The 25,704-nt window shown below is 42.9% G+C and overlaps 1 protein-coding gene across 3 annotated transcripts in view; it reads left to right on the forward strand.

Moving 5' to 3' along the window:
• The window catches only part of rgs3a (regulator of G protein signaling 3a), a gene marked incomplete at its 5' end in the record, with an annotated part of 114,820 nt that extends 89,487 nt beyond the window's left edge, over window positions 1-25,333 (forward strand). For 2 of the 3 annotated variants that reach the window (XM_079288894.1, XM_079288895.1), the window contains 5 exons: window positions 11,782-11,852; window positions 20,503-20,604; window positions 21,765-21,826; window positions 22,819-22,985; window positions 23,110-25,333. In XM_079288894.1, coding sequence (XP_079145020.1) covers window positions 11,782-11,852; window positions 20,503-20,604; window positions 21,765-21,826; window positions 22,819-22,985; window positions 23,110-23,310 — 603 coding nt within the window. In that variant the 3' untranslated portion in view covers window positions 23,311-25,333. Of the gene's footprint in view, window positions 1-11,781; window positions 11,853-15,828; window positions 15,888-20,502; window positions 20,605-21,764; window positions 21,827-22,818; window positions 22,986-23,109 lie in introns of those variants that run through there. The other variant, XM_079288896.1, reaches the window with a different exon arrangement.
• Between the last annotated feature and the right edge of the window lie 371 nt (window positions 25,334-25,704).

Below are 25,704 nucleotides of genomic sequence, written 5' to 3' on the forward strand. Positions count from 1 at the left end.
CTCGTTGCCATAGCAGTATTATGGCTGATTCGGGAACCGGTTACATAAATGTTGATGGAAGGCTTCTCTCATATAGATACGCACATGCACAAAACCCACTGGCACAAAAGCACATAAGCTCACACGCCATAATCTTTCCATTGCAAATGTTCAGATATACTGAATGTAGTTGACACTAGATGATGTGCTTTGTCTACAGCGAAATAGATAGATACCACCGCAGAAGGATAAAGGAGACAAACAACACTTAACATTGAAATGATAAAGTGGAAAGTGTTGACTGAACGTTCACACTTCTGACCTGATCTCTCAAAGCGTTGCCCAAAGTTCACGGCATCTTATATGAACATTTGATGAACACGAAATGGTTAGATCAGAACCTGAAATCTGCAATTTTACTTTTAAACGATCGTCCACTACCATTTTCACTTTTGTCCGAGTCCCGGCGTGTTCTGTCTCCGGGGTAAAAATTGTACATACAGTAAGATAACGAGAACGCTGTGTACTTTATCTGCTAGCCAGTTATGTGTTCCACATCAGCACATAACCCTGGCTATGTTTTTGAATATCAGACACACACAACTATGTAGCTGCACATGCAGAAACAGGACGCACACACACACACACACCATCACTCACACTTCCCAGGAGGCAGGAGTCGCGGTGAACAATGCTGGTGGGATGATGGGAGCTCACACGCTGTCCTCACAGGATGGGAACATTGTCAAGGGAACAGTCAGCCCAGGAGGTAGAGATAGGGAACTCAAAGTTCACACCTTGATGTTAGAATAAGGTGCGTGTTATGAAATAAAACATTCAGTCGAGCTGAAAATGTAGCAGTCGCCTAAGGGTTGTTGCTGCTAGCTGTTTCCTGCTTAAAACACATTGTGGTCTGTTCCACAACAAAGATCATACAGCACCATCACACTGGTCCTCCGGTAATCAACTATAAAACCCAGTTAGTTTGCCTACAAGACAGTATCTATTTGTCTTATCTTGCCTGCCTGGAATTCATTTTAATTTCTCACAATTTATGGAATAAATAGCGAGAGCAGGATAAAACAATTGCTTAAATACTATTTTTTTTTATGTTCGAATGTTATTTTTTGCTTCTAGTCTGAGTAAGTTGTCTTCAAAGTTGTGTTTTTTGATACAATTGGAACTACTTCAGTGCTTTTGTTTGGGATATTTCATTCACTGAACAATCGTTGCTACAGAAGCACACAAGGTGAAATGATATACCGTAAAACATAAAAGAAAACCATGAGCTTGACTTTTAGACATTTTAGTCCAGTCATTTTTTTTAAATAACAGACACAATCAAAGTAGAAGCTATGACAACGAAATGTATCTTTTTACAGAAGCTGAGGCTAATGGTTTTGCATGATAAAACAAATCCAATGAGGTTTGTAGCTTACAGGGAACAGAAGCTTTAATCTCGTCTGTCACTCCACAAATAGAGGCCCAACGGTAAAGTCAGATATTCCACGATTGCTCTGTGTTGTTTACTTCAACTGCGAGACGATGCACAACCTATACATGAGCGTTTGTGTGACCGACATCATTCCCCGGCTGCCACGGTCGGACTCTCATTCGCAGCATTCCTCCCTTCCCTCCCAAATGCCATAGATCTGCTCCTGACATGCTGCTCTCCAAGCAATTGTTTTTGCTCGTCTGGAAACCAGCCATTCATTTTGGCTGTGAATACAATCCCTGCAGCTAATAATCGACCAAAAGTAGCACCTGCAACTTACAACACTTTACCACTTTTCGTGGATTCTTCCTTTCTTCTTCAGCAGAGCTGTCCGAACGGACTGAATGGGAGTGGAATTTGTGGAGGGACTGGCAACCAGTCGCATGTTGCAACATGAAGACAGTGTGACCACGTGATGGACGTCACTCGCTGTAGTATAAATATCTGTGCAAGTGTAATAACTATAATAACGAGACAATGATGTTTGGATTCTGCGGTGAAACCCCCCAATCTAACCTTTCAAACCAAAAACAATGAAACGAATCATGCTCACAAAGGACATGGCGTGCATATTATTTTTCTTTTTTCCGCTATTAAACTCATTAACAAGATAGATGAAGATGTTCGGGAGCATGTGTCACTGATATTTCCCTACTGTTGCGTCATCATTGCATTCATCTTTTGCTAATTGCCTTGTGAGAGTTTCTGCCAAAAAAGGAAAAACCTCAGAGTCCAGCTGCAACAGATCGCACGCTGTGGTCAAAAAGCATAACTGTCATTGAGCTATTGAAAACAAATTATATAATTCATGCAGCCAGTGTAGCATTCAGGCTGCAGCCAATTGGGAATCATTGGACCATTGGTGCTCCTGATAGCTCCTTTGTGCATATCTGCCAGTTTTGGAAAGAATTGTGAGGCTCCGGCCATAAAAATTCCAGGCAGAAAGGTCATCCGCCGGTCAGAAAATGTCAATAACATTAATAGATAGCGGCAGTTCCAGCACTGAGTAACCTGACAGCTTTTCAGGGCAGATCAGAGAAGTGACGTCTGCGCGGGCATTGCCCATTAACATCCCGGGACATGGGAAGTACTGATGCAGGAAGCAGCCATCTCCTGAGCGGTGCTGAATAACAGGAGGCAGAGGAGAGTCAGATCAAGTACAAAACACTCTCTCTATCCGCGTGCGGTAAAATCACACACACACACACGCACAAACACACACAATTGTGCAGACAGTGCACCTTTGTGTGTGCTTTCATTATGTAGTTTGACGAGGAATGAGTCGGCATCCTGTCTGCGGGTCACTGAGTTTATTTTCAGATATTGTGAGGTTTTTTGTTCTAAATGTGTGTATTTAATGTGTGAGTGTGTTAGCAGCTGCCATCCAATTACACAAGGTCACACACACACACACACACACAGGGGCGGACTGGGGGAAAAAAGTGGCCCGGGAGTTTACTGTCAGACCGGCCCACTTAATGCATCGCACGTATCGATGTCAGTGGCCTACTTGGAAAAATACCCATACACTTAACATTATTTTCGATGATTACAAAGAAATTACATCATATATGTTTTTTTTTATAACATTTGGATCCACCAATTTGCCTGGATGGACACATTGAATAAAATAATACTCCAAGGTAGTAGTTTGCTCGATGAATATGCTGAACTTTGGGCTAGTATCAGATGGTTATACGTATAACTACAGAGCCTTAAGGAATGAATGTCAGCAGAGAAAGACCACACAATAAAGAAACTGGAATCAGAGGGTAGAATTAGTTTGAACTATATTGAAATGAACAGAACATACGATGGGGTGTGAACATCAGTGGTATCAGTAGTGTTGCATGCTGGGTGTGTGATTGTGTGTGTGTGTGTGTGTAGGGGTGTTGAAGGTGCATAACAAAACAATAAGTTAAGTAACAGAACCTAAACTAACTCTGCCAGCCCAGGTGCATTATAGTCACATAGTAATAAAAAACAATATCAGTATACTCATGTGTTATTATTACCTCACTACACGAGTAGTTTTTGCAGCAGCTCACTCTTTTCTGCAACACCGTCTATGATTTTCTCACTGTCCAGCATCTGCAAAACATCTGTCTGAGTAGCCATCAACATAAAAGCCTCCAGGTGCTGTTGAGAGCTGGTTAACTTAAACATTATTTGACATAAATTATTAGAAATGATAAGATTGCCCTCTTTACAACTACCACCATGGATAGCTTGCTCATCGATTGTAAGCAAGTAACTACGGCTAACATGTTAAATTAGATAATCTCGATGATGCGAACAGCGCCAGCTTGCTTATTTGACCAGATCATAACGGTCTCAATTTTGGACATTTATCATTTATCTAGCTAACGTTAGCTAGGCTAGCTTGTAGCCGAACACTACCTCATCTGTGAAAAGCAAGCTAACATTGGCCAAGTCAATGCCACAACTTACCATCATAACACTGTCACCAGTCGGTGGTTTCCCAAATAAGTCAGAGATTTTTAAATATTTTGATGCACCTTCCTCCAGATATCTCTTCTTTTTCTCCCTGAGCTTTTCAGCTCCACCTTTAAAGGATTTACGTTTTGGTACCGGTGCCATGCTGCTAGCTCGCACTCAAAACGGCTTGTCTCTGAGCGAGTGACGCAAGCTGCAGATACATGAATCCGTGACGGGACGCTACGTCAATAACTGACAACGCATAGTCAAATCAACGTAATTAACACAATGACAGCCACAAAGTCATAAGAACCAGTCACATATATTCATATGACAACAAAGCACATCAATCCAGCAGACCTGCAGCGGATCCACGCATTCCACCACACAAGAGCACGAGCCATCAAATATTAGTCATAAAAACGTTACTGCAGATGTAAAAAAACAAACGCAGTTTGTCACTTACCAAATTCTTTGTTGACAAAGAATTTAATCCCAGTACATCGTTTCAGTTCCAGTAAGAAGTCCTTCTCGATTCATGGACGCCGTGACAGTCGAGCCGCCCCTGTATTTCGCCGGTCTACAGCGGCCATTCGCACCTGCGCGGCCCCGCCCCGACCGTCGCCCGGCACGAGCGCACGGCGCAGACCGCGGTTATGGAGAAAAGTTTTTAAAAGCACCGTAGTGTCCAGCCGTGCTATGGCGTCTCAGATCGCGAGGAGTAGTATAATGTCAGTCTATACTGTTGATACAGTTTTCACTGATTATTGACTTTCGGTATTAGAGTCAATTGAACGTGTTCTGTGAAGCATATAATATAGTCGGGGCCGGCGATGTCAGAGACCGGCCCAAACCCCGTCGGCCTACCGGGGATTCCCCCGGTATCCCCGATGGCCAGTCCGCCCCTGCACACACACACACACACACACACACACATACACAATCATACTCCCTCGGCTACAACCGCAAGTTTATTGTACTCCAAAACTTCCTTTTATTTGTAAAGGAAGTTGAAACAATATTTCCTTCTGATATGAACTGAAACAATGAAAAGCAAAACATGACATTAAAGCAGTTGTGTAATTGCACATCAAAGACTATTATCAAGGCAAAACACAGCGGAAGTTGTCTCAAGGCTTTCATCAAACAAACTACACACAACTATAAAAATACTGAATGAATTCATTTTGTGAACCCTGATCACAGCCTCATGAAAACAGACATCAGCTGCATATACGGATTAGATTGCTTGATACTCATTAAAACTCCCCCACTGCGTTCTGTGATCTCCCACGTCCCTTTGTTTAAACATCAGTTTGGGTCTTCATTAAACCTTTTTCCTCTAAATCTCGTATTTTCTGGCTCTTATAAAGGCTCCATTGTTCCTCCAATGCCCTTCAGAGAGAGAGAGAGAGCCCAGTCCTCTGTTTTTTTGGTCTCCTTTTTATTATTTTTTTCTTTCAACTCGCTGGCCGGGATCTACGAGGAAGTGCAGGCACTGATCAAGAGCAAAGAAATGGCCAAGATTATCATCAAAAAAGCAAGCTGTCACCAGTTGATATGCTCTGTTTACTAATGTTGGTTATGCAAACAGTTCCAACATAGAAACAGCTGGCAGAATTATAATTTTGCAAGTGAATTAAACTTGTGATAGATGAACTAGAATAACACTTAACAACTGATAGAATTTTATAATTGCATGACAAAGTTCCTCATTTTGGGAATCAAGTGTTTTTTGACTTTGGGATCACATTCCCGCATCCTTTCTCAATAGAAGTGAATTATATTCATTGTTAATGTACACCATCTGCCTATTTATTGTTTAATTTAGCAGATGCTCCGGCTCTGTCGTCGGTCCGCTGCCATGGCTACAATGCATCTTTGCTTCACGTGCACAGACAATGTGGCCACAGCATGAAGTTCTAAAATGATTCATGCATAACCAATACCAACACCAATGTGTTGAAGATGTGTTGGAATAGCGACAGGAGGTATTCGAGGTTTTAGGTGCAGCAAATGCAGTCACAGTTGTTATGTCCGATATCATCACTGTTGCAGATGTATTTTTCAGACAGCTCTGCGGCCGTTTTGGGGCCATTTTGGGGCCAGATAGGACTGATTTCGTCGTCTCAGAAACATGAAACACTTCAAACTGATTCACCTCAATTATATTAGCTGTTCTATAAAACAATCTGCTATGTTGGATGCTGCAGCCTAATAAGTTGTTAACATGAGCCTCACACTTACGCACAAAACAGCGAGTGATAACCGACTGTGATTCACATCTCATCCCATGCCAGACTAACCTACTGTTTGTATATTACTCATTGTCAGATCATTGAAGATGGAGAAGGAGGTTGAGGGCGAACACAGAAGGCAGGAATTAAATGATGTGAAAAAATCTGAAATATAAAATATTTTTTAATGATTCATGGCTCTGGTGACTACACATGAATGTGCAAGTAGGATTCAAGATAACCAAATACATTACGACCGACATTGTCTGCATCCCAAAATAGCGGATGCGTCCAGTGAATTCAAATTGTGCAGTCTGGTTTGAAAAGTCACATGGAGACAAGCATTGGAATTATTTCTTCCTTGAGCATTTTATGGGTTCCGTGTCTTGATAAACATGCCACTTTGGTTAAGACTGCTGTGAACCTTATCAAAAGTAAAAGTAACTACTTGTATTCAGCATTATGCAAACATCAGTTGAGGCTGAGATGTGCAGACTTTATCGTTGACAAGGCTACAACAGGCTAATAATATTCAAATATTATTAAATAATATTAAAATATTATTAAATAATATTCAGGAGCAGGGGTTGAATGACGTTACTGTGTTAATCCAAAATGAGTATGAAACACACACACACACACACACACAGTAACACACACAAACAGTAGTAGACTAGTAGAGCTACACAATGTCAGGAAACTACAGTCTAACACAGGGGTCTCAAACTCATTTTCACTCCGGGCCACATCAGCATCATGGTCGCCCGCAAAGGGCCGGTTGTAAATGTAACTACTCGTAACATATTGTTAAATAACTCTCTGCATTCACAGTTTAAAGTAGTCTTCAATGTGCTCACAATACATTTCCATGTCAAATGTACGGTAAGCCAAAGAGCTGCTTCTGTGACTGTGTTTAAGTATCTCATAATTTTGACTTTCTATTTCATAATTTTGACTGTCAATCTCATAATTTTGTCTTTCTATCTCAGAATTATGACTTTCTATCATAGTTATAACTTTCTATCTAATAACTTCGACTTTCTATCTCATAATTTCGACTATGGGGATATTTTTATTATTATTAGTCGAACTTAAAAAAAAATAAAAATAAAAAAGCGTTTATTTTTTAAACTTTTCGCGGGCCACATAAAATGATGTGGCGGGCCGAATTCGGCCCGCGGGCCGGGAGTTTGGGACCCCTGGTCTCACATTTTGCACCAATCCAAGGCTGAACTAAACAACATGGGAGATTGTCTGCGGTCCCCAAAACATTGTTCAGACGCCAGCGCGTCAATTTGTTTTCAAATAAGAGAAGAAACGGGGGAATGAGCATGAAGGAAGCGGCCCGAGGGAGGTCTGATGAAGAAATGCAGCCAGGGTTGAACTGGTGAGACGGAGTTTAAACACACAAAGGCCAGGATTCATTTCTTCACCTCTGGGGTTTTATGTTGTTGGAGGATTTGGAGTCGGGGTCAAGAATGTTTCAGAGCTGTGTTTAGAATATTGTTTCTACAATGTGTTTGTTAGTGCAGAGCACAACTGAAGAATGTACAGTTTGTTGAGACAAAGACGGGCAAATTGTCCTTGTCTTATTGGAGAATAGCAGTCCGTTGGTGTTCCAAACTTCTCTCACAACCTCACGCACTGTTCTCCGTTGACTTTGGCTAAACAGTCATGTTACCAGGTGATGTGCATATGAACATTTTTTTACTTTAGCATTGCCAGAAACGTGTTTGTCCAACTGTTTTCCTTCACACGTGCACACACAGGACCGTAGGAATGCCGACAAAGACGCATGTGCAACACACATGCATCTGCACAGCCATCCCCACAACCCTTAATGATGTGTCAACATCTGCACCCCATGTCTCGGGGGGGGGGGGGGCTATAATGTCGTGTGGTCTTTGGCAGATTCCGTGTTTCCTTAACTGTCTCCAGTGAGGCGTGTGAGGAGTCTATACACATGAGCATGCACACACACACACAAACAAACGCACGCTAGGGCTATTTTTAGAAAAGACTTATGCTCCACAGGTTATTGCCAGGCAGTCTGTGTTTGTGTGTGTGTGTGTGTGTGTGTGTGTGTGTGTGTGGTGTCTACGTCTCTTTTGTGTGTGTGTGTGTGTGTGTGTGTGTGTGGGGGGGGGGGGTTCCAGGAGGGGGAGAAAAAGAGAAACATAGAAGCCTGAGAACAGACCTGAAGATTTAGCTCTTTAACAACAACAACAACAACAAAATACTCAGGTATTGACAATACTACACATTGATTGACATTAATCTGATCTGAGACACCTTTGTTTGGTGCACATGGAGGCTGATTTTTATTGTTATTTTTTATGTTAATGTTATTACATAGGTATGTATGTATAGGTCGGTAGTGATTAGATGACCCCTCTCACGTATAATTTAATCATTTAATTCAAAGGCAGCTGGAAGGCCATTTTGATTCGGTATTAAATCATGGAGTTGTAATTTGAAGACACTTTTTAACTGACAAGATGCAGTCTTGTATCTTGATTTGTGGTTCTGCTCTCAGACGTAGACAGGAGGTTTAGCAGTGTGTGTGTGTGTGTGTGTGTGTTTGTGTGCATGCTTGACTGAGAGATAGGACTAAAGTAAATGCCTTTCATATGTCCTTCAGGTCGCAGAAAATATTCAATTTTATGATCAATATTGGCCAGAGCTCTTGTCACTCCTCCAGCTTGGATGCCATCCACGTTGTTCTTACCTCTGCAGATGTGGTCAGTAATGGGTCTGTGTTCGTGCATTCAAGCATTGCCTGCTTTACATTATGATTCTAAGAATGTACCCAATTGGCCACTTACTAATACTAGTTGTAGCAAGAAAACATTTCACTGTGTGTGTGTGTGTGTGTGTGTGTGTGTGTGTGGATCTCGTCCAGCTGGAACGTAGCATTCTGGTGTGAATGAGCATCCATTCCTTACATGCAAGCAGCTAGTCGAGCAAAGGCTGACCCAACAAGCAGACGACCCACCTCTGATGTCCAATGGCCACACAGCATCGTTTCTTCTGCTGATAGCCCTGAATAATCCTGTCCTGAGGGCTACATCGGGACAAACGTCTCTGGAGAGGGCAAAAGTCTGGGCCGTTTTCCAATTGTTCTTTGTGGTTTCAGGGTAAAGAAGCCTGGCTGATGGCTCCATAGGGGCTGGGACCCTGTCCTGCGGTTCCCATCACGATTAAGAATTCGATTTTTATGTCTCTCATAACCCTCAATGACTTAATCCCTGCTCATGCAAGCTAATATGTGCTTGTGGCTGTTTTTGGAAGAGTGATTTGGTTACTTCTACAAATGGATTATTATTATAATAGATTTTAAATTTGAAAACATTTGAAGAGAAAGCTATACTAGAGAATGAGTGACTTAATGCTTCTACCTGTTGCAGACACACACACACACACTATACAATACATTTGAACGTGTCTTATCATCCACCTAATAATATCTAATCATATATTGTTTCTGCTCTTAGCTCGTACTTATTTTTAGACAGCTCCTGCATAACAAACTCATTCACCTTTCACAGTCAACTGTGACTTCTGTCAGAAAGCGCAGAGTGCATCGACATACTATTATATCCACTGCTGCTGTTATTATTATTATTATTAGAAGTCATACTCTCATTATATGAATTATTTATATGCATTGAATGTGTTGTGTTGTTCGTTCTGTACGCATGACATCTATTGCACTTCTGTCCATCCTGGCAGAGGGAGCCCTCCTCTGTTGCTCTCCCCGAGCTTTCGTCCTTTTTTCTCCATGTTAAAGGTTTTTCCTGTACCGATGTGCCCTCAGGCAAATTTATGATTTTGGATTTGAATTGAATTGAATTGAAATGAATCGGTTGGTACCGGGTGAAGCAGGGTCATTATCACGGTTGATATTTCATGCAAAAGCAAAATTAAATGTGGCGAATGATTGATAGCTATGACAGAAAGCCATGACAGAATCAATGCTTTATAATTCATGCCTCATCCATCAATTGCATCACTAACCAGGTCCGACAACAATGCAAATGCACAACAGGATATTACTTTGTGCAGCTGCTTCATGTATAGGGTGGCTCAGCATCGATGGATGTGTAATACAGGATATGTTTGCTCATGCGGGCTAAGCGTTATTGTTTGCATACAATAATAGTCTCAAAAACACAATGTGCACATTTTCACTGTATTCATGCACGATTGGGCACACTAAGGCATTCACACAAATGCACCTGCAGATGTTTGTATTATTATATTAGTGAGGACCCACATTGATGTGATGCATTTTTAGCCTCTAATCATAACTTAACAGAACCTGACAAGCCTGAAGATTGATACTCCATGTGTCTGTTGAATATGAAGCTACAGCCAGGGTATGATTAGCGTAGCTTAGCATTAAGACTGGAACAGCTGCCCTGGTATTTTCTCGTCGAACTCTCAGCAAGAAAGCAAACATGCTTATTTCCCAAAGTGTCCAAGCTGTTTCTTGAAAAGAGGTACTTACACAAAATCTTGTCTTTTGACTCAACACTCAGATTAAAAGGTTTGTCGCTTCCTCACTGATGGAGAACAACAGCTGTGGTCAGCCTGAAGTCAAGCACTAAGGGATGCCAATGGTAAAAATGTGTTTAAAAACGTGTGAAGAAAGTAAATATGGTTTGTTATGTCACTAAGTTGGGACCTTTGGGGTTTGAGAGTTTTTTTAGAGATTCTTGGAATCCATTATAACTGAATTCAAGCTGTTGTTGTCTCTCAATTTGGAAACCTACAAACGTTACAGCCGACTTTAAAGCCTGCAGGGCGTGAGTATTTTGGGATAGAGTGTCACTCCAACCTCAAAACAAAACCTTGTAGAAGTGAAGGACAGCCCAAAAATGTCCTACATTTTCCAAAATGTCCTCACTGTGAAGGTTGAAACTCGGGTCCCACAAAGATAGAGAGCATTACCCCATGCGTTACCAACTGTGGCCAGTGTCCAGCTCTGATTTAACTGGGTGTTCCTGTAATACAATCGCTCATTATTTAGAGCCACGCACACACACACACACACAATGGGGCAGCTTCAGGCCATCAGATTAGTGGAGATTGACCCTTTCCCCACCCTGCAGCCACTTCGCTTTTGCTCTGAACCAATCAAAATGGTGGGTTGGCAGAAAGTGTAACGTGAAACCGGGGGTCTTGGCTCAACACTTCAAACCTAGGGCACAGTTGGAGGCCAGCAGAAACAACAGCCGTAGTCTTTCACACTCTCTCACTCGCACTGATTTTCTGTACTTCGTTGAACCCTGTTTACAAACCCCATCTGCTGCATACACACAGTCAGTTGTGTTCAGCAGCACACACCTCTGAGAGCGTGGCCTGATGGGAGTTACACTGTGGACTGCTGCTGTGGATTCATCATTTTGCTGGCTGTGTGTGTGTGTGTGCTATGGACTTGGACTAGACTCGGTGCAGCCTAACGGGACACACTGAGGACTCACTAGCTTTCAGTATTAGCCAGCTTGGCTGGCCATTGCCTGTTGGAGGCAGCTGAAGCTAGCTCCAGTATCTGCATGCGGCTACAGGGCCCTCTTTCTGTGTGAAGGCTGGATGATGCAGTGTGTGCTCTCCTTCGTCTTCCCTCAGCTGAGCGCCGGATCCCCCTGTAGCTGTGAGGTCAGCCCCGAAGGAACAAAGAAGAAGAAATCCAAGAACCTGTAAGTACAAACATGCATCCGTTTCTGGGTGTTTCCTGTCTGCGGTTACTTTCATTTTCACCACCTGCTCATTTTGGGACAGCAATCAAGAAATGGCATGTTTCTTTACCCCCTCCTGAATGTGGATTCTAACCTGTAACAATGTTAAATCATTTTTAGGAATACAATGCTTTGCCTTTTTAGGTTTTAGAATAAGAAGAGAATTCATTATTTATGTGTGAGAAAGAGGAGGAAAGAGGGTGAGTGAGAAGCAGCACAATAGATCCTACAAAAGCATTCACCTCTTCTCCTTTCAATGCTCAGTCACAGACCTTCATTTTCATGCTAATTATAAACATGTGTATCCAGTGAAAGGGTAACGATTCCACACCTGCTTTAACAGCCATTGTTTCAAAAGGATGTCTTTTACTCTTGTCCAAGCTAATGGTGAATGTTAATGACCTGTCTCAGCACATGTGGGGGCTAATGGAGACATCTGGACTTATTCTGACTGGCGTTAGTATGGGTGTGATTGGATTAGTGGACTGAGGATGTCAGGACATATCCAAGCCATGATGGCTACATTCAAAACCTTGCCATTTCCTCTCTATTTTGGGTGATTGAATCAATATCAATTTCAGGGGATTGAAAATCTGTCTTTTTTCTTTAATGGTGCATACAAACATATTTCCCATAATGACAGTCAGAGCAATGCCTGCACAAGTTCACAGAGCTGCAAAATGCAGAAGCATGTTTTAGGCTTAAGGTAGCTGTGAAAGCTAATCATCCATCGCTGATCATCAACTTAATTAAGTGGCAAATGATGTGCGTGCCGCTGATGAGTGTGATGCCATATGCGTGTGTCTCACGTTCTCAGCGGTGTGAGAAGCAAGGTGTGTGTCGTTTGAGCGTCGACGCCTCAGTGATTCATCAGCTGTTCAGTGAGCCTTATTCAAGCTCCTGTTCATCAGGATGAAAGCCCATTTCACGCCGTGAGAGGCTGTCCTTGGGCCTGATAGCGGCCCATTCTTCTGCACAGGCTGCGTTTTTATGGTGTTTAGTTAACCAGCAGATTAAGTGATTAAGATTCCACAGCCTTTTTCCTGGGTCCAGAGTATTTTGCCTTTCTGTCAGCTGCTGCAAACCGCTTCAGACCAGCTTTGTTTGCATTAATAACCCAGTCATTTAATAGCAAACAGCATTGATTTTCTTTTCACAGAATAAAAAACGATTGAGTCATGACCACAACAGGGATTTGCTCTCGAGCAGTAGGTAAACAAACGTGAATCATGACGTCAGCTCATCTTATGTTACACACTCTCAAATATATTTCGTCTTCTATTTTGATGTTGGATGAGGTATTTAAGCTAGATCTAAGAAAGCTCTCTGTGGACACTCTGACGCTTCTTCATTGACATACCTGTGTTTGAGGCACATTTTAGAAATACGTCTGGTAAACTCTGCTGACATGTTTTCATAGTGGACCAAAAACCAAACCAATGCTCCGCTCAATAATATCAAGTCACACCACTAAACATAGCCTCAATACAATATGTTTCTGTGGAACTCAGAGGAATACAAACACAATATGTTTCTGCTATAAAGAGACATTTCAGACTTTCTATAGCGCGTGAAGGAAATGAAATGTTTTCCTCCAGATGTTGGAGACTGATATACAGCATATGAACAGAGCCAATGGAGCAAGTATATGCACACCAGAGGCCAACAGTATCTGATATGAACAAATGATGCTGAGATGTGATTTATAGCTCAGAAAAGGTACTTTGACTCTATGGGGATCCCGTAATAGCACTACCGGTACATTGATTTCCTCTCCTCTCAGTGTCTCTCCTGCTGTGTGTCTTGGAATGTTCCCATCTCACACTTGTGGAGTGGTCTAAGTTTGGCAATTGGTGGTAGCATCGCTGCACACACTCTTCTTCTTCATGCAATCACCATAATCATAATTTGTGACAGGAAGATTGAACGAAACATATCACAGTACACAATGTAAATGTCCCTAGCAGAAGAAAATTGATTGCATTTTTCGCTTAGAGGCTAACCTACATGTAAGAGCGCACAACATCTGTTCACTTCCTCTCTCCTCACCCACGAAGCACTCTGCCTCTCATGCATCATTTACAACAACAAAGACACCAGTCTGTTCACCACTCTCCTGCTCTACTTCTTTCCCCCTGTACTCGTCTACTCTTCCACATTTTCTCACTTCCTACTCCATTCTTCTCCCCTTTTTGCACATTTTACTTCCTGTGGGTCTAGCACAGCTGTTTTCCTGAAATTGTCTACATTATCTCTGCCTCTCCCCACTATATTTTCATCTTTTGTTTTGACTCAGTCCAGGTGTTCTGCTTCCCCAAGCAATGGCTCCCTGCAACATTATATTCATTTTTTCCCATCTGGTAGTTTTCTACAAGTAGCAATAAAGCCATAAACCCACAGCCAATCAGCAAGTGCACCAGCGGAACATGCAGAAATGTAGTAAATTGTTGACAGATGTTTTTAAGGTTACAGGGATACCAATACTTCAGTGATTAATACTGATGTCCCACTTTGAGTCATAAAGGCTGGAAATACGGACATATTGAGAGGGCAGAGAAGAACGTAGCACAACACTGAGTGCCTATGAGGTGTTTATCACACAACATGATCTACCATCTGTGTATACGTATGTGTATACAGTATATTCATATATATATATGTATATATATATATATATATATATATATATATATATATATATTGACACACAAAAAAAGAATACTGAAGTCCAAATAAAATGGGGAATCCACAGCTTCCTGTATTTGTTATATATATATAGATATATATATATATAGATCTATATACGTATATATATATATATGTATATATATATATATATATATATATATATATATATATATATATATATATATATATATATATATATATATATATACGTATATAGATCTATCTATAGATCTACATAGATCTATATCCAACAGTTAAGCAGTTAATATATATACAGGTAAGTAGCAGTTCCCAAGCAAATAATTGATTAAAACACAATAGTTTGCTGCCAGTTGGTGCATGTAAGGCCCCTTTTGTGTGCTGTGAAAGTTGGCCAACATGAGTGTCAGTTATGCAGTTAGACGTGATGTGCACCGACCTTGTTGTACAATCAATGTTGAGAACCAATTCAAGTTCTTATGTTATTCATAGACATCAACAAGTACTAAATCAAAGACTTCCTGAAACTGGAAGGTCTCATCACCTCATGAAAAAACACCAAGAAAAAACAGCTGGACCTCGAGGTGAGGACATCCGATTTATAATCTTGATTCATAATCAGAGCACCACTGCAATGCTGAACACATTAATTGTATCCGATCAAGCAATGTAGTACTTTAAAAGAGTGCTCCAGCCATTTAGCATTGCACTCCTAGAAACATTGTTGGAATTCATTTCGCACATTCTTCTTGCTTGTCAAAAACTATTTCCTTTTATTTTATATTTTTTCAAGTTCGTCCATTTTAAGTTTTTCTTTAAACTAATCTGTTAAAAGCACACATCCAGTGCAGAAACTACAAAAGAGATAATATGATATTCTGATGTGTGACGTCTTTTCTTTTAGCAGTTTTAACACAGAGCTCTGCCACTGCTTGTCATCTGGGACAGATGAACAGATCATTACAGCAGTCAAGTCACTTGTTTTGGCAAAAAGACAAATGTCATCTCCACTTCCTAACCCATAAAACCAAAAGAAAAAACACCCAGGCCCCAGAGGAAGGAATCTGTCCTGTCTCAACACTGCGTGGTGATTGGGTGAGCCCAGGGTCCGCCTTCCCCAGACCCCCCCGGACTATATAAAGCTCCACCACATCCTCTCAGAGGATAGAGGAATGTGATTGTCAAACAAAACCCCTGGGCCCCGAGCACCCGGCACTCCTGACACACGCTTACATCAGTCTAATTTCTGCACCCAACAAGTGAACCTGCGTACAGGCTGGCACCCATGTTTCCCACTATGGTTGATTTCTCAGAGAAGTACCTGGAAAGGTAAGAGCAAGGCGGTGGATGTGTGTGTGTGTGTGTGTGTGTGTGTTTGATCTGCACTTTGATTGTCAAGAATTAGAATCAGAAGGCAAGGTAAGCAAAGCGTGGATGGGGGCTGTTTTGGCCCCCACAGGAATCAATGCTCTCAAGCGGTAGGAAGCTATTTGACCCCTACATGGATCTCATTTGACAGTCGCAGGGAGGGAGAAGAAACCCCCGGGAGGCTGAAGCGCTCAAACTATTTTGGAGGAAGCAGCTTTAAGCTCTAACTTGAGGCTGCCCCTTTTTCTTATTATACGCAGCCTGGATTTCAGGAATAGGATTGCTCATGTGGTCTGTGTGGGTAGGAAGGTGAGTTAGCTCAGAAATAGAGCTCTTCTTTGGTCTCGATTGAGCGAGACTGTAAATGAGATCATATTTACGGACGGAATTTAGGACAATTCCCTTTTTCATTGTTCTTCCAGGAATATGGCGGAGTGACTTTTCTTATAGATGAGCCTTTCTCTTTCTCACGACTTCCTGTATGTGCCTATTGCTTTTAGCCTTCGTCACATCTCTGGACTGTTTTGTCTGTGAGGAAAGTACAACAGCAACACTCGCAGTTGGTTCCCGTATCTTTGTAGACAGAGCCCAAACAGGATAAATGTTTTTGGAAATGTCGCAGACACACTGACACAACCCTTGACCCGTGATACTCGCACAGACACAGATGTACAAACAGTGCTGTTTGTGTGGCTTGTCTAGTATTCACTTCACTGGCACACAGCCTTCTGTAAATAGAAAGTGGCAGAGGGAATGAAAACATGCTTGAACCTTGCACTGCTGCTCTCACCGTCTGTATTTCAGTTGCTCTGTTGAGCTCATCGCTGTACCCCAAATCTCACAGGTCAGCCTTTACAAACGGGTGGCCTTCTATCATTGTGGGGAGCTAAGCCTCATGGAGCAAACAACAAAAGTGGGATGAAGTGGAGCAGTGGATTTTGGCTTGTGCTTGCGCGGTACATTGTGATCTGCAGTGTGTCTGTCTGCGGCTCTCGACCATGTGCTCCCAGAGCCTTTCCCTGGGAGTGCGGCCTACTTTTCAGAACACCAGGAATAGCCAGCAGGGTGCTATTAGTGCGTCTAATGTGAGCCAAGCAAAGAGGGAATAAGGAGTACGGAAACCTGCGGGTAATTGCGGATCCAAAGACCTCTCGCTCCTTCACTCAAGCACATGAAGTGCTCTCTCTTAAACAGACACTCAGGCGTGCGTACGCGTTACGCACAAGTGTGTTCGTGGGGCAGTGCAGCGTACATTTCTGTGTGGCAGCGTGTTCGATCAAAGAGCATGCTAATTTGATAATCCTTTAAAGAGCATGTGTCAGCCTTTGAGCAGGTTAGGTTCAGTGCAGGGGTCATTGCATGTGATAAATCAGATGGAGTGCGATGCAGTACATTTCTAATGGTGTTAGTGCTGGTGAGCTATTAGCCGATACGGTAAAGTATTACTGTCGACTTCAAATACAGAGGTGCTCAAAGTGAGAGACTATGAGAAGCACCAAGTGCAAAGAGCACGGGGTACAGCGTCCTCGACTTTTCTCTCGAAATAAGACAAGACTACTGTTAATCTCTGATATTAAGGAAGTATCTGTAACCGTGGATTCTGGCCTTGGTGGTTTTGAGGAGGGCTTCATCTCTTTTTTTAAGTCTAAGTTAAGGATTTAGAGTTTCACCCGAGGAAGCTTTACCCAACATGCTAGTAGTGTGTCCCCTTTGTTTTTAGCCGATATTGCAAATCTCTGGCGCTATAACAATGCAAATGTCTCCGTCTGGAGGACACAGACACCGCTGGAGGATGACGGATGTGTCTGCCCACATTGAGGGAGGAGTATTATGTGGACCCTCCTTAATTAATTAAAGTTGGAGTTTCTGTTGACTCCCATTGAGCTAATAACCACACGGGCAGTTTCATTTATGGATGTACCAGTTGAGTGTCTCACACCTCCTGCAGCTGACATGCAGACTTACAAAAAGAAAGTGTCTCTGCAGTCTGTGTTGCCAGTGTGTAGTGCTTTAAAAAAGGCAGATACGTATTGTGTAAAACGGATCATTGTTTTTTTTGAAACAGTGCTGTATTTGAGTTTCTGAAAATAAGATGAAACATGCGATGATGGAAGCTCAAGCTGTTTCCAGTCTTGACCGACACCAACTATTGGGTGGAGAAGAAAGCCCTGTAATTAATCTGCTGTTCGAGGGTGGAAACTGTTTGTGTTTGCAATATCCATTGACACCCACATGGTGGCAGGATAGAAACATACATTTCTCTTAAAATGTTTCGATGACATCATTGTCGCATCATACCCACACAGGCTCAGCAGACATAAAGCGTCTTTTACCAGGCCAACAAAATACATCCCAGCCCTTATAAAATACTTTTCTCCCTCACATGCACTGGCAAGACAAAGACTTTTAGCGAACACATGCACACAGACCTAATTGCCTTGAGTGCAACCTAAAAATAGAACAATCTAATGAATCCTGCTCTGATGTTCCGAGTTTATTTAACAGCAGGGTATCGTTTTTATTTGCGCGATAATGTCCTTCAGGCTGGCATGTGTGATCTCTTCACAGGGACGCAGCATTCGAGCACCCTGTTGTTTCCGATGCAAGAGAGGCCTGAGTTATGTTCAGCATCTGGTTCAAGCCAGATGTTATTTCAATCAATGGATGAGTCATCGCGCCACCAGGGATGCTGTGTGGACGTTTAGGTATTACATAGGATTCGATGTGGAATTCATTTTGAATGAATTAAGTGTCTTTCGATCTCTCCACTGTTTCGTTATCAATTTTTTGAATTTCCGTTTTTCCCTTGCCTGTGATAAGAAAGAAAACTTCCATGTAGCTTTTTCTAGATCCACACAATTTATGCTTTTAGTTTTTTTTATATTTATTGGTATTACATTCATTTTCTTAGCTACCCATTTTGCAGTTCCACTCTCCTGAACCTCACAAATGCTTTCAAAGAAAGGTGTCTGCGTCGACTAAAGTAATCTGCACCAACTGAACCCAAACCCGAAACACACCCGAATCAACACACCCACAAAAGTCACACTCATCCTGATTTTACAGGCGCCATTCAGCTGCTGCTTCCAACGGCTCATGCAGTCATGTTGTGTCATGTTTATGGTCATGTTTCTACCTTTCCTGACCAGCGGCAGTTGGAGAAACTCACACCAGACAGCTGACTGTGTTCTCTGTTCGGCTCGGCGGCCGCGTTGTGTGACTGTCTCACATTTACGCATGCATAAATTAGCTCCCTCCCACTTCCCATCACACGCACATGCACACACTGGTGGAGACTGGGAGTTTTCCAACACCTGTGACTGGCATGAAAGCACCAGTGAAGTGGGCATGAGCTGGCACAGACGCAGGGGGGTTCTTTGAAATCTCTGTGTGGGCGTTCTTTCATCCCCTTTCTAGTATTTGTTCATGTACAGTGTTTGTGCTAATCCGCAGTCGTGCGTTCTTCCAACCCCCACCTGTGTGTGCATATGTGAAGGATAAGTGTCTATAACTGGAAGCCTTGTTTCTTAATTTGGGGTGTACATGCTCTCCTGGGGGCTGCCGGCTGGCAGTGGCACAGCCTGCAGTGATTAGGGCCAGCGAGCGCACACTGCCGCGCTGCATTATTAGCGGGCCAGCCAATCCACAGTGGAAATCAAAAGCAGGGACTCAGGAAATGGATGTTGAGTGAGGTCACATCCCAATGAGGCAGCACGTGCTCCAGGTCGGGAAAAGCCAGGACACGCACCATGGGATTATGGGAATGCGCAGGATTCTGAAGGAACCCATGGGGACTGAGGATTGGTGTATCACCTTGTGTGGGATTTAAGGTGGCGCATGTGCAGCTGGGGGTATGTGTGTGTGTGTGTGTGTGTGTAAGATGGTTAGAGGAAGGTGAAACAGGTGAGGTGCGCGGTCAGGGGGATGCTGCTGCTGGAGGGAAGCACAGGAGTGAGGAGGTCACTGTGCCCTGTTACCTCGGGCACAGCCTGGGTCAGCTCCCTGTCAGCAACCCCTCTAGGCACATGGAGAATGGCGTGATGAAACAGAGGAGTGAGGATTGAGTCTCTCTCCTCCTTCTCTGCCACATTCGCTCAGTCCCTGCCGAGGAACCTGCCAGGGACACATCTATAGGAGAGACTGTTAGCGATATTGGATTGACAGGCGAGACACTGACACGAAGCGAGGAAAGGGAGCTTGCGATCCGCCTTTTGGAAAAGCTCTGTCCCACCATACCAACATACCTGGTTGAAGACTAAAATGTACACAACAAGACATGTATTTTCATCTTTTCTGGCTTTTGTGGGTTTGATTTTCATGTGGATTTACAGTGCTGACGAACTTAATTGGTGATTGCCATGCCTTGGATTGTTTTAATTGTGGACGTTGGACTTGGACTCAACACACTTTCTTCCTTTTTCTGTTTTTGTATCTACTTCATCATTCCTTTCATCCTTATTCCATTTTCCCCCTTGTCCTGCCTCGGCGTCCCACCTCCTTCTGTATTCATGAATCTGTCTTTCACTCTTCTCTCTCATGCCAACTCTCTCCCTCTTTCACTCTTCCCTTCACCCAGGGCCAAAGACATGAAGAATCGGCTGGCTTTCCTGCGGAGGAGGAATGAATCCCCAGGAAGCAACCCAGCCGGCAAGTTAGACAAATCTATGAAGTCAGTCAAGTAAGTGGCCACTTCCTGACAGCATGTGCATGTGGGTGTGAGTGAAACTGTGTTCCGGGTCTCGCAACAACTGGTGATGACCCGGCCTTTGGAGGACGTGTGGGCAGCAGCACGTAGAGGAGTGTGCTTGTAATGTGTGACATTAATAAAAGGCATGAGCGCATCTTTGTGTAACTATGTCACATCTGACGGAGGGAGAGTGGATGTTATTTTAAATTTTAAACATAATTTCCATGCCGCTTACTTTAGCAATTGCAAATGACTTCACGGGAAGCTAAATAAATGCTGTATACTTTTTATACATTCTTAACATTTGGTCCCAGGCAGCCATAGTTAATGTGTTAAAATATCAATGTCATAGATTTTTGTATTTACATTTCCCTCATGTCATAACACTATCAACCTGGTAGTGCACTTTGCCAAGCAGCTACTTCAACACACACACACACACACACACACACACACACACACACACACACACACACACACACACACACACACACACACACACACACACACACACACACACACACACACACACACACATATGTACATACATGTTCTGAAAGACATTACAGTTAGAGAAACAAAATTACAAATTGTTCGAGCAAATGTTATTTTTGTTGATTTGTCAGAATAAATAAAACTAATTCCATCATCAAAAGACAGACAAATGTCCAAATTGACTAAAAATGTACCTGAAACTCTGCAGCAACTTTTTTCTTACTGTGTCAAAATAAGGCCTCAGATGTGGATTACAGTGAGATCAGAGCTGTGAAGAGGCATGCTTTACAACAGGAAGAATGAGAGGCAGCAGGGGGCAGACAGACACTGGTGGGGGGGGGGGGGGGGAGGTATCTAAACCCGATGATACATCCCCATTGGCCAACCGGAGCCCCTCCCCTCCCGCCTTGCAACTTGCATTGAGTGGGAATATAAAAGCCTACCCCCACCAGACTGGAGCAGAAAAACTCATGGCTCTCAGTGTCGTTAGCTCTCACAGAAGCAGAACCGAATGAGAGGGGAAGAACAGTAGACACAGCCCAGAGTGGAAGGAAGCAACAGAGAGGGATTACCTACTTCCATCTGCGGATGGGTCACACAATGAGAAACCTGACTGAGATGGGCTTGTTAAAGAATCGCTCTGCTTTCATCTGCAGGCCCACCCCAGAAGAAGCCCTGAAATGGGGGGACTCACTTGACAAGCTGCTGACTCACAAATGTAAGTTACTTTTAAATCCCTTTTTCTCTCTTTTGTCTCTCATGTTCTCCCTCTTTTACAGACATTGAAATCATCTGTGTTTTTGATCATTTGTTCGATATGATTCAGTGCAATACTGTCTTGGCAGTGTGTGAATGCAGACATACAGTGCTTGCATGGGGTGGTGGGGGAGGGCGGTGGGCACAGGATGTATGCATGTGCTGATGTATGGATTGCACACACAGTGAACGGGCAGCTCGCATCAAGTTTCCCTAATCCCAGCGGACAGAGTCCACGCTTTACACAGTAACGAGTGGAGACTTCAACAGGCAACCTACAAGTGTGGAGCTATTTTTGTATCATCTTTCTCAATTCGACCACAATCCTTTTTTAAAAGCTGACACAAAGCCAGCACTACATCTGCTCCTCATTCGGCTCCATTGGCCTCTTTATTCTCCCCCATTTCTTTCACCCCCCCCCTGTCTTCCACCTCTTTCCTCACTCCTGCCTAACGGAATGAGCAAAGAGATGACCGCCTGCATTGGCTCTGCTTATCAGCGTGGGTGATTCATGGGAACGGAAAGGTGCAGAGTGGAGAAGTGGGTGGACACGGCTTCCTGCTATTCTTTCTTCTCGATGCCTTCTTCCTCAAATCATTAACTGGACTGAAACTGAAGAAAAAAAACCCCCAAAGTTTCAGAATTAGCCCTCTTCCCCGCACACCAAAACAGTCACCTCTTTGTTCATTCACAGCATGTGTAAAAGGGGAATGTATAACTAGTCATGCTGCAGGGTGGGTGATGTCTAAAAGGATTTTTGAGGACTTGAATATGTGCCGTGGTGTTGTTAGGGTTTTTTCATCTCTAACTTTATTCCAACCACATGACTCGAATGGCCGTCACGGAGCTATTTTAGGCGCTGAAACTCGCAAGGAGCGCTTCTGCTGTGAGGTTGCCATGGCACTCTAGTCAACTCTCCTCTTGTTTATTCTCCTCCTGCCTGCTTTCCCTCAGATGGTCTGGCAGCGTTCAGAGCTTTCCTGCGCACAGAGTTCAGCGAGGAGAATCTGGAATTCTGGCTCGCATGTGAGGAATACAAGAAGGTCAAGTCGCAATCTAAGATGGCCTCAAAAGCCAAGAAAATCTTTGCAGAATACATCGCTATCCAGTCTTGTAAAGAGGTGAGCGAGTGTGCACACAACACATAGATACTGGGGGGGAAAACAGCCTCCTCCTGCTGTTTCGTCAAAGCAACAGTATAATGTTGCACTTGCCTTATACTTGCTTTGTTGTTTTCCTCTGCAGGTAAATCTGGATTCGTACACCAGAGATCACACGAAGGACAACCTGCAGAATGTGACCCGCTCCTGCTTCGACCTAGCACAGAGGCGGATATACGGGCTGATGGAGAAGGACTCATACCCCCGCTTCCTGCGCTCAGAACTCTACGTGGACTTAATCAACCAAAAAAAGTCCAGCTCCACTTCGACTTCATCTTCCTCATAAGAGACCAGAAGCAGATCTGAGGAGAAGAGAAACATGACGATGAGAGAGAGAGAGAAAAAACAAAAGGGTCAGACTTGAACAAAGTACAGTGGGTGGGTGGGATGTGAGGGTCTTTGTTTGCCTTTTTTTACTATTTGTCTTGTGTGTGTCATCCTGTCCACTATGATTTTTTTGTTGTTGTTGTAGTGTGAGAGGACGCGGCAAAGCTATGGCACTGCGAAGGAATGTAGTTTACACGGTTCCCAGGTGGATGGATGAATGAGTGGACTGATGAATGGATGGATGGATGAGTGGACTGATGAATGGATGGATGGATGATACTAAAACTACAAAAGCCCACGAACGAGGGCTGGAGCAGGAGCTGGACGCTTGTCTGATCACTGTCTCTCGTTTTTGTGGTGTCTTTTGCTCGTGTTTTTAAGTTCTTGTCCAGTTGTACTGGAGAAAAGGAGGAGTTGCTCAGAAAACCCTGCAGACATGAAGACAGTCTGGTACTGTTTTTCACTTTTTTCCCCTTAATTTCTTCTTAAAACTCACACTTTAAGTCCCCTCCTTTCCTCCACCACGTTCTCTGTGAAGCCACTTCAAAGCTGTCGGTACGACACAAAGTCCTTTCTCTTTGGGTGTGTGTTTTTTTTTTTAGCAGGCTCAAAACTGTACGGAGGGGGGGGGGAAAGAGGGGAAAAACAATATGTCTGATTTGAAGCTGCCGTTATGGCTCTGTTTCACACGCATCTTTGTTCAACACCTGCAACCTCTCAAAGCTTCTATAAACAGCTTTCACCTTATTCAGCTCATCACAAGACTGTGGACAAGCCTTTAACAGAGACGGAGACAGCAAAGGGCAAAGAACAAAGATGTATAAACGACGGACGGACTGGAGCTGTGATGAAACGGAGATGTGTGTGTCACTCACATTAAGAGACATGCAAAGTCACATTCAAAGCCGGGGATGGAAGAAAAAGACGACTTGCTTCCTGTCTCCAAAAGACTGTTTACAACAAGGAACAAAAAAAAACTGAAGAGGAAAAAGAAGAAAACGTTCTGTGCAGCCAAACATTTCCTTTAACGTTGTAGCTCATTCTGGACTAATCGAGGAAGTATTCTCAGGACATTGCCATGACAAGGTCAAGCTTGGTTTATCTTCTGTTTTTCTACACACCCACTGTTTTTATATGCTTTAGGGTTCCAACCTGCACTCCCTAGTTTTACTGAGCGATACACAAGCGGTTGCTCGTGTAATAGTAAGTGGACAAAAGATGCTCCATGTTGTACAAAGGTTTGTCTATTTCTTTAGATTAACTGGCTGGATGCTTCTACAGACACCCTCACCTCCTCCAAAGCACTCAGCTAGAAGCGCTCCTCTTAACCACCGAACAGGTCCACAGCTGTCCTGACCTTTAAGTGCAATATTGCTTTTTTATTATTTTATTTTTATGTTTGGGTTGTGCATTTATTTGGATGCTTTTGAATTTTTACGGGGAAGACGAATGGCTTGAGCTCTGTATTAACTTTATTTGTTAAGAGAAAAAAAAAAAAGTATCGCTATAAGGTTGACTTTCAACGTAAACTTTCAAGAACCGTAAGTAGTTTAATGACTTTTAAGCAAGTGATTCTAACTGTGTTATTACCCCCTGGCAGCAGGCAGCTGGGGGGCATTTTGGTTGTAAATATAATTCTTTCAGAAAACTGTGATAACACATTAAAAACAAACAAAAAACCCATAGGTCTCTGCTGGTGAATGTGGGACCCAGCTGTATTTATGTAAATATGAGAGACTCAAAACTATAAGATGACGTGTATTTGTTTAAAAAAAAAAAAAGAAAGTAGGTGAGCAAGAGCAGGAACAATCTGCTCTGCTTCCCTGGTCATACACTGCTTGTAATGAGTTTTCTGAACTGCAATTTATCATTTTCACTGTTTACAATTCAAAATGCATCTCTTATGATAGCAAGTGAAAACAGTAGAGTACATTTGGTGTCATTGTTAACGATAAATAAACCAACCAACTGATGAAGTAAGATGTGTTGTCTCTGGGTTTTCCTTGCACTGTGCATTTGCTGATGCGTATTCGTCACAAACATGCCAAGACTGACTGACGCATTCAAGTGATCCATCAGCTCCCATGTAATGGGAACAGACCCCATGTATGAATTTTACTAAAATGAATAGTGCCAATAACACCAATAGACATTTTGTCAAATGCATGCATTTGCTTCCTTGCAGAGAGACGAGAGGATTGACACCACTCACTAAACATACGTACACACGAATCTACTGCCGGCATGCGCTTAGCTTAGCTTAGCATAAAGGCTAGCATACCAGCACAGCTTGCTGCTCCAACACTTCTGTTTTTGTACTTAATTATCAAAGCTATAATTAGTGAAATAAGCA

This window comes from Melanostigma gelatinosum (genome assembly GCF_949748355.1).
Source record: "Melanostigma gelatinosum genome assembly, chromosome: 18".
Lineage (NCBI taxonomy): Eukaryota > Metazoa > Chordata > Actinopteri > Perciformes > Zoarcidae > Melanostigma > Melanostigma gelatinosum.